Source organism: Physcomitrium patens, chromosome 4 (genome assembly GCF_059467195.1).
Source record: "Physcomitrium patens ecotype Gransden chromosome 4, ASM5946719v1, whole genome shotgun sequence".
NCBI classification, from domain to species: domain Eukaryota; kingdom Viridiplantae; phylum Streptophyta; class Bryopsida; order Funariales; family Funariaceae; genus Physcomitrium; species Physcomitrium patens.
In genome coordinates this window covers 16,603,740-16,613,798 of record NC_143413.1, presented here as the reverse complement: position 1 = coordinate 16,613,798, position 10,059 = coordinate 16,603,740, and the positions used below count along the sequence as shown (strand labels likewise).

General features: G+C 39.2%; 1 protein-coding gene across 4 annotated transcripts; it reads right to left on the bottom strand.

The window, feature by feature from the left end:
• Positions 1-5,357: 5,357 nt before the first annotated feature.
• LOC112281056 (uncharacterized) lies at positions 5,358-9,762 on the bottom strand. 4 transcript variants are annotated; one of them, XM_024517217.3, is made up of 6 exons: positions 9,378-9,761; positions 8,642-8,833; positions 6,409-7,846; positions 6,137-6,202; positions 5,906-5,971; positions 5,358-5,785 (listed from the first exon to the last, which is right to left on the bottom strand). In XM_024517217.3, exons 3-6 carry the CDS (start codon positions 7,780-7,782, stop codon positions 5,678-5,680), a joined length of 1,614 nt encoding a protein of 537 aa, XP_024372985.1. In that variant the 5' UTR covers positions 7,783-7,846; positions 8,642-8,833; positions 9,378-9,761; the 3' UTR covers positions 5,358-5,677. The 4 variants fall into 4 exon arrangements, with proteins under 4 accessions (XP_024372985.1, XP_024372987.1, XP_090106123.1 ...); XM_024517219.3 differs by lacking the exon at positions 8,642-8,833 and having other exon boundaries at positions 9,486-9,762; XM_090249997.1 differs by having other exon boundaries at positions 8,642-9,761.
• Between the last annotated feature and the right edge of the window lie 297 nt (positions 9,763-10,059).

The window sequence follows — 10,059 nt, the reverse complement described above, 5'->3', positions numbered from 1 at the left end:
TTCTAGAGACAAGTTTCTAAAATCTTCTAGAAGCAAGTCTCCAGAACCTTCTAGAAGCTTCTTAGTTGGTAGAAGATGTTAGGGACATAGTCCTTAGAACCTTCTAGAGACAAGTTTCTAGAATCTTCTAGAAGCAAGTCTCTGGAACCTTCTAGAAGCTTCCTAGTTGGTAGAAGTTGCTTGAGAAGCTTCCTAAATAAGAGTATATATTGGAATCGAGGCTGAAGAGTTCTTTAGTCTCAACAACACATCTCTTGGAGCTCTAGCTCACCTCTCTGGTATTGTTCTTGTATTCATCTGATTAATCTAGTTCTTGCTAGTTCTTCTTGAACTTCTTGTTAGATCTCGAGTCTGTATTTATGTGTCCGTGATAATATGCAACTTCTAATATCAAATAAAAAAATTCACAAAAGATATAATCTATTGTCTTTAAGAAAGAATCAATGTCAAAAAATAAAAAGATAGGTAAATTTAAAGATTTATTAATTTAAAGATAGGTAGATTTCAACCTTTAAAGCATAACAAAAAAAAGAAGGTAATTTAATTATTTTTAAATAAAATAAGAATAATAAATTAAAAATCTTGTCAAATGTCTAGTATATGAATTACAAACAACCAAAAAGTCAATATAGTCTTATATCACAAAAAAGAGTAGATAATCACTCAAAAATAATATAATTTTAAAAATTAAAATAGCTATTGCTTAAGATAAGAAAATTAGAAACACTTGAAACAAAACTAAGGCTAAAAAAGATATTAATAAGAGTAAAGAAGGCCTCTATCTTGACTCCATTTATACAGTATAACTGTGAATTACATAGCAACATTCTTTAAGACCTCCAATACATGTTCAAATTTCAAATCAAATTTCTTATATATGCTCCACATAACCAATTTGAAATGTAAATCACAAACATATACAATACTTGGCCAAGTTTTACCTACAAATATATATAAATTTAATTCCATGTTTGTGAAGCTTCTAAGAAGCAAGTCCATAAGATATTATCAAATTTATTTAATTCTATTTACTTCTATCTAACTCCTTTCGTCTATGTAAATGTGTATGCTCATGATACAAATTCACATATAGAACTAATTCGAAAATACATTATATAACTATCACTTCATGGATTATTATGCTGATCTATAGAAGAATTGAGTATTATCTAATAATCATGTTTTTTTTCAACTTCTAGTATTTTTTTTGTGGACCAATTCACATGGTTTTGTCTAACTAAAATATGTTGAAAATTTCTTGTAATTAAATCCAATGTAACAAAGAGTTATTCATAATTTCTAAATTTTTTGTATTTGTAGTTAAAAATATTTATTTAGAACTTTGTTTCTTTCAACAATAGTCATAACTTCATTAAGTTTTATTAATACTTCCTAAATAAAGATGGTATTATGTCCTATTATTAATTAAAATTAAGTATCAACTTTGCATTCTTTACTAAAGAAGATTTGAAATTCTTTTAATTGAAAGAATATACTTAGAATTTTTTTTCTAAAATCATCATCTATTTATGTATCTTGTAATTTCGAAATATTGTGAAATATATATATTAAATTGGCTTATTTTCTACCTTATTTTGTTTATACTACTATAAGATAGTCTTATTCTATTTATTTATTTATTTATTTATTTATTTATACTATTATAAAAAATTTATGGTTTGGTTATATTTTTTGTATGTATGTAATTTTAGTAGAAATTATATCTCTTATGCATCATAAATATCTATCATTTTTCTTATTTTAATTGATAAAACTTGTATATCAATTTTTTTAATGGTTATAACTTTTTTATTTTAAATTTAAAAAGAATTTGTAGTCTTTGATATTTTGATTTGTTTTTTTATAAAAAATAATACTTAATTAGAAGATAATTGTAGCCAATAGATATTGTTTATTTTTATTAGTAATTAGATTATTAATTTATAATTCTTATTCTTAATTATTTTAAAATTCTAATAAAAGACTATCAAAAACTTTATATTTATTACTATTTTAACTAGTTTCTAAAATATATTCTAAATTAATTGATATTAACAAAGTAATTTTGAGGAATTTGTCTAATACATCCTTTAAAATGATCCAATTAATTATTTTGATAATTCTAATACCATTGTCATTTTTTAAATCCTATATAACATTGGAATTAAAATTTAGATTTTAAGTTTAATAGAAATAAAGATCAAAAGAAATATAATTTAGAAATTAGAACAAAAAAAATTATATAGATTTATCAATTTTTTTGCCAAAAATGATATAATCTTCAATGAATTTTTTAATTCAACTAAACAAATGTGTGAACTATTTTATATTGGATTTTTTGTCTACCCTACAAAACAAGTAATTATAATGTATTTTAATAGAAATTCAACTTCTCTAGGCATTACCTATTGATTCATCTCAACTTCTTCAAGTGTTATTTTCAATAAATTTTTGGAAGAACTTCATATGGATTCAAGAAAAAAATCATTAGAGATTAGTTTTGTTAAGTATAACCAATCAGTCTCCATGTGTGCTCTTTTTGTGTGAATCATTGTTTGTTTGTTATACCCATTCATTCACATCTACAATAATTCCATTGTTTATCATTTAACCGATCAGGGAGGTGTGATCCTCTCACAAAGTACTACCACCTCTAATACATTTCATCTAAATCAACATTCCAAACCCTAAGAGATACCCTAAGAACTTGAGACCTAACTTAGCTGGATTTTGATTGCGACAGAATCACCTACTTGCTCCAATCACCATTACAATGTACAACAATCACAGCCTTGTTTCCCACACCTTCATGCCAAACCCAAGCGTTCAAACGAATTGTGGCTGTGATACCAAAACTTCTTGTCCACCACGATCTTCACCCACAATATCCAAGACTGCAAGTTTCAGTCCTATAACATCAGCACCAATGAGATGGATTTCTCCGACACAAATGCCTTATTTTTAGGGACTGAATCGTTGCATGACTGCTTGTCTTGTCCACGTTGGAAACAAGGGCCAACTATGATAGTTTTCGTGCGAGAAAATGTTTAGGTGCGTTATTCCCAATTCTTTGGAGCAGGACAATTGAATCCAGTGGTGATAGTACCGACAATGGCACCTGTTGGGACTCGCCTTGATGTGGTCAAGGCTCACGCAGCATCTTCACAATATCATTTAAGCTTGGCCTTCAAGTTTGCCATGCGTCAAAATTCCTTGTCCTGATTTGTATATGCAGTCTAATTCTCTGGCTACTAATTGGGAGGTAGCGCTCATGTTACCGAAAACCACTCCGAACTTCCAACTGCAGTTCTTTTTTGAAATTCTCGCAAATCTGAATATATCCGTCCCGTGTTGCTCTGAACGTCACGCCCACCTCTTCGTTACCTGATGATGTGGGGTCTCGCAGTTGCTACTAGAACTAGTAGTTTCATAGGTGTTTGCCAACGAAGTATGAAGTGTATCCACACAAGTAAAAATGACTACAAAACTTGCTTCAGAGTGGCAGCATCGTGTGTAAACCATCCTCAGTTTTGCGGAACTGACGTGTCCAATTCGCTGGTTAACTCGGCGTGGTTTCGTTTCCTCCATCCTTCTCAAAGGGAGGCTTTCAACATGCAGTTGCCAAAAAGCTGTAATGAGGATGATAATACTGGCATCAATTATTGCTTCAGCTGACTGGGTTAGTTTTCGTGTAGAACAACTTCCAGTCTCTGACACAGGATGTATTGTTTAGTACGCGTTCCATTAGAAACCTCCGAATAGGTTCTACTTCATTCAGTTACGTTTTTATTTATTTATTTATTATTATTATTATTATTATTATTCCAATTGTTAATGATAGGTAAGGTCCATTGTCTTTCATGAACAATGTAAAATTTGAGCACGTCTCGCAGTTAGAATAACTGCCCTAACTTCCCGCAGAAAGGGTTCGACAATACTCTTGCAGGTGGGCGTCTATCACTCTTACCTCGCTTTTGGTGAAATAAACCAAATTCACTGGGCACCGTCAAAAAACTACAGAAAAATCACCTGGGGTGATGGCTGAGAATCGTGGAGCTTAAGGGGCTGATGAGCATGCTAGCAGAATGCCGGGGTACTGCTTCAGTAGACACCACCTTGACAGAAAAAGGTGCTCGGAGTAGTAGCAACCAATCTGGGCAGTTATCGTCCAGTTCAATTTCATGCTTGCGTCCCGATTCTTCTATCGATCGTTGGTAAAGTGCTCTCAAAACGGACTTAGCTCTATCGATACTGGTCGTTGATGACCACCTGAGGATAAAATATTTTTCAGCGAAACTTAACATCCAGGGATAATGAATCATGAGGGAAGTGTAAGTAGCGTCAGATTACAGTGTGACTTCTTATTGAACTGGTTACGAAAGTGCAGTAAAAATTTCAGGATTTTTAGCAAAGTTCCACGTGGTAATGGCAGCGCTTCTGTTGCTCATGTGGATGATGAAGACAGCTATTGGCTCATCTAATCCCTGGCACATCGATAAAATCGGCTTCCATAATGTGTCGATAGAGGCATTATCCCTATTCTTGTCAAATTCTAGACCATTCTATTTCCAGCAGCTTGACAGCGATACAAGCTCCATACTGCACACGTAATTCCAACCTTGTAATGTTGCTGCTCAAAACCCCTTCCAGTCCAGTCCTTAGTTTCCACTAATTGTCATTGGCATTCTCCTAGGATGAATACTTATAGAGCAATAATGTGACATGATTTGAGGGGCAAGGAATTCTATTGCGGATTACCCTCTCCTTCTTAGTTTTATGTGTTCATTTTTAAGGCTGAACAACATGGTGCTCAACAGAATCTGCTCTCCATTTGGTGATTTTTATTTTATTTTATTTCATTTTTCTGACACTCTTTCTAGATAACAGAGTTCCAGTTACTCAACAGAAACGTGGTCCGTCTGCATGGTGGTGAGTACAGAATAGTCGAAATGAGCTAGGAGTTGTCAAAGATTGTAGATTGTCACTCGGATTAAACAGATATCTACTTTAAATGAATTAGATGGGTGAGGAGAGAGTAATAGAATCGCTGACTATTTGAATGCACTAGGTTGAAAATCAGAGCACCTTTACTCCCAATGAGAGCTCAAGGTGGGTTGCAGTTATTGCAGGAACGTGAAGTTCATGATCTCATTTCGAACCAAAAACACTATTTTTTCCTCATCCATATTCAGAAATTGAAACTAGAGTGGACTACGATGCATCAATGAATGGCTGAGAATTCCGCCTTTGTAGTAAAGATGTTGGCCAAATTCATCAGTTGCCTTCTTGTGTGCATGACCAGCTTCATACTGATTTCTGAACTGGCTAATTATTCACTCGTATTATCGCAAGAGTACTGCAATCAAGTCAAGTATCTCAAACTCATATTATTAAAGTGATTTTTGAATTTGTACAATGACTACTGCTCAATTTCAGTTTTGATGCCTTCAGCTCTTATCAATACCTCTTGTCAAAAATGGTCTGAAATGGAAATGAGCTGAAGCAATCAAAACGGGGCAGATGGGTTATGAGTCACCGGCAAGCTACATGCAGGATTTATCCTGGTTAATAATGTTGGCTGGAAGAGACCAATTTATGTCTGCATTTTCCCTGCTTCAAATTTAATCTTCTCTGTCTGCAATAGGCATCTTCGACTCCAACAGGTCGATCGTCTGTCCTACGCACTGGACTGCAGTCTCTGTGTTTGAGGAGGGGAATTTGTAAGGTCGATGCCCTTGTATGTATTCGGAGTGGCGTACATCCAATATTCATCCGACTTCAACAGCTGAAAGATCAATTCAGAAGTCAAAGTTAGTCTTCAGATTCTCAAATATTAAACTCTCTACATTCTCCACAAGAAGCAGTATCATGATTTGCTAATGCAATGTAATGCCAATGGAAATACCGTCACTTGGAGCTGCAGAAATTGGACGTAGTGAATGGCTTCGTCAAGCATGGTCACGATGTCTACCTGTTTGAAACGGAAAATTTAAGCAAGTGATTAGAGTTCGAAAACACTGACCAGTTCACCAGCATTGATTCTTCAGAATCTAACCCTCTAATCTTGCATTCAGTTTCAATGAAGGCCTGGCTATGAAGTTCCAAGTGAGCCTCGGCGATTTTTAATGTGTATTACCTTAGCTCCATTTGGTACCAAGTGCTGTAATGTCTTCAAGCGCTCGTTGATCTTCTCCCTTCTATGCTGCACTTACACCAAGCTCATTGAGCAATACAGAAACATCAGTTAACCGACCAATTGAGACAGTGTGTGGCTAGAACGAGTCAGAAACTACAAGGATCCAGACAAAGGCGGCTACCACCTTTCACTCAATCAGACATTAATCGAACACACATTTGTAAACACTAAGTTTAAAAAGATTGACGAATGAGTGATATCTTGTGGCTTACCCTGGCATATACACTCTGCGGATCAGTCGCTGAACCACGTCGTGCTCGCGGTTTGCCATTGGTGTTCAGAGCGGGACCAATTGCGTAAATCTCCATTGCCTGGGATGTCAGAATTGAAGGGAAGCTGGACCTCCTTAGATTAGGGCTACTCCACATTGCAGCTGCTTGATCGGCATGAGAATCGCTGTGGGCAGCATAACTGGGTCGCTTAGGAGCTGGACCACTGGATCCTTCACAAGCAAGGAGGCGGTTCTTTGCTGTTGGAGTTTCTTGGGAGACAACTCTTGAGATTCCAGACTTGGATCTGTTACTGCAACCTACGTAGCTACCAAGAATGGGGGACGGCCCGGAGATCGGCACCGAATTTTGCTCTTGAGCTATTCGGACGAAGTTCATAAACTGTTCGGACCTGGTGCTTGGTCCGGACATTGAATACTCGGGTGTCGACCAAGCAGTGGGGATTGACAGAAAACTGCTGTTCGTGGAACTCATTAAAACATCGGTGTGACTGGAGGCGCTTGGCTTGGGTCCGAATTTGGACGAGTAAATCACTTCTGGATGGTTGGTTGTGCTAGAGTGATTTAAATTGAGTTGTCGCCCATGATCGCCATATTGTTGGAGAGTCGCCAGTGATTTGGATATCTCCGAGTCATTACTCTTGAGGACCTGGATCACCTCATTCTCTGCTGCGCGTCCTCCTAGCAGTTGAATAGTTGACGACGTGTTACTGACTGTTGGCCATGGTGAGTGCGACTGGCTCCCAGTCTCCCATTTTTCTCCGTGAGAGTGTCGATACCCAATGTTATGATAAGCGAGAGGAGAGGAAGGCGACTCGGGTCCAAGAGATTGCCACAACTGAAGGGGTGCTGAAGATTTCGCACCCAGTTGGTTAGATAGGTCCTCTCGTCTAATATTCTTTCCGGAATCGGAGTGGTTGCTTGGCAAGGGGCACGCAATGCTGCCTAGAAAGGAATTTCTGGAGGTCTGTCGATTTATGTACAAGTCTCCGAAAGATGAGGTTTCAGTGTCGGCCTCGGAGCTGCCTTCCTGCAAGAACTCCGGGGAATGCTCGCTGCCGCCTCGGTTATGAGAAAGTTCGAAACCGGCCGAGCTATGCTGAGAAAGAGGGTGGAAGCTCGACAGCATGTTAGAGAGCAAATCAGACTGCTGAAAGGAGAGGCGAGAGTTGGAGGACGACACGAGCTCTGGGAGCAGATCTAATTTGCTGGTGGAAGCTTCATCTCCAGTGGATGGTTGTGTACTCCACGCCTCCCACATCATAGCCTCGCAAGACGTAGCCACGGAATTCGCAGCAGCTGGGGTCTCTTCCACTGACGACCCTGGCGACTCCAAGCTCGAATTTAGATCGGTCATTGCGCCGTGTCTCCTTTCACGGATGACTGCAGTAATTGTTCACTTTTTTCAGGTCTTCTCAAACCTGTGTCACATAACATATTCGTTAGACAGAGTCAGCACCTCAAAGTGGATGTAGAGAAGAAATCTAAGAAATCCATGTACGAGTTCGTCTCTGAACGGACTTTAAACTAGCCACTAATTGTGGGTCCAGATGGTTGTTTGATTCTTTTGCAGCGCTTCACATACTTTAAATGTTCCGCTTCCCATGATCCACACGTATTTTGAGTTCTAAAACTAAGTAGGTTGCCTCGTTGTTAATGGTATGATAAGCTGGATTCCAGGTTTAAGTAAAAATTGACACAACAATAGTACAGTCGATAGGCATGAGCGATCCTTTCAGTACGACTATTTAGAAGAAAACCTACAAGATTACTTTGGCATACCCAAGTAACAATACCAGCAACAATTCTCCCGCCTGTCTGGCCTAAAGGCTTGCATACATGAAGCACGTCTTAAGCTAAAGTTACGCAGCATGTGTGTGCATCAAAAGCTAAAAGTTTTTGATCTCTAGCAACATAATTGAGCAATCCCAGATCAACGAAGACAAGTTAATTTTTAGTTCCCTGCACATCGTTTATGCCCCGAATTTGACTTTTTCTGCATTCTGGATACATCTTGCCACTCTACCGTCTGTTTCTAGCAACCCCTGCTTAATATTTATTTGGACGTAGTGATGATGTGATGCTTCATTCTGTGCAAAGTGACTCTCACCTTGTTTTAGCTCTAAACAGACTAGAAGAAAGTTGACATGGGACATCCGTTGCAAATCTTGACGCACAATAAAAGTTTGAGGCTGGAAACAGCCTTTTGAACGCACCTATAACATGTTACGATCGTAGCTCTTGAATCTAGAATCATTATGAGAAAATGCAGCGCGCCAATAGCGATAAATCGAGTTCCGTTAATCTGCCACTGGCTGGTTACTTCACATCCCTACCTGAAAGAAATCCAATAGATCTCACGCAGTATGTGACGCTGCTGCTGCTCCGCATTACAGAAGACTCTAAACCTACACTCTTGCACGCAGTGTCTCAATGACTGATCTGATCAGGGTAATAGAATGCTTACATGAGTCCTGTTAACAAGCTAGCTAGGACTACCAATTTCAAAGATCTCAATGACTACAAATTGTGAACACTACCAACTCAAAATTTTCTCCCCAGAAAATGGTAGACACCAACAAAGGAACTGTATTTTGCTTTAAAATGTTGGTTAATCCCACGTGATGATCACTATATGCAGATTCTCCAGAGAAAAGCCTGATTTTCAGAAACATACTCACTCATCTTCTCTTCCCTGTGCACTGCAGCGCGGAGAAAAGCTATACATTAATTAACACAATCCCAACGCTAAGAACTACTTTGGTGGTCCTGTTGTTCGAGAACTACGAACCCACAGAAACATTCACTGGGCCACACAGACAACAACTGCGGTGACGCTCCACAGTTGCCCAAACGATATCAGCCCGAAAGACAACTGATCTACGCCACCCCAGACCGAAACTCACAAGTCACAGACCGACAAGAAGGATCGACACAGCTGGAATCTTCTACCTCACGGTTCTCCAGTAAAGCAGTGCACACTATTTAACCGCGTCTAATTGAAGTCCACCACCTTCATCACAACAGCCGATTGTAGGTGGGCGGTGGACGATCGATCACCTTTGTGGTAGGCTCCACCAGAACAGCGTCACCCCTGTGGAAACCACTACGTCGCTGCAAACCATGACGATCGACAGAGATGCCTTCCTGTGCTGGTACAGCACCGGCAAGGTGCTGGGAAGGGCTCAGTTCACGAGTGCAGCATCGCAAAGAAGCTGCGAGGGGATCGGTCACGACCCCCGAAGTTGGAGGGGGGGGAAGGGGAGGCTCAAGAATCAAGACGCAGGCTGTGGTCGGGCCCGGAGGAGAATGGCGGATTACGCTGCGAAGGTTGTGGGAGTCGGACTATTAAAAGGTGTTGGGCCATCTAGAAAGTCGTTGCAGCAGCAGACGTGCGCGAGGAGCATCGCATTCAATTCCAGGCGATCCAGGCCGTGTTGTTGCCTTGCCCAGCCGAGGTCACGTACTCCTGCCCCCTCGTCTCTGCGCTTCGCCGCCCAATCCCTTGCCTCCACAAGTTCCATCCAATCGCTTCAACGCGAATCAAGCCTCGCTCGCCCGCTTCTCCACTAATCGCACCTCATCGATCCTGCACTTTCCGTTTCTGCAGCACTATCTACGTCTATTTTCTCAC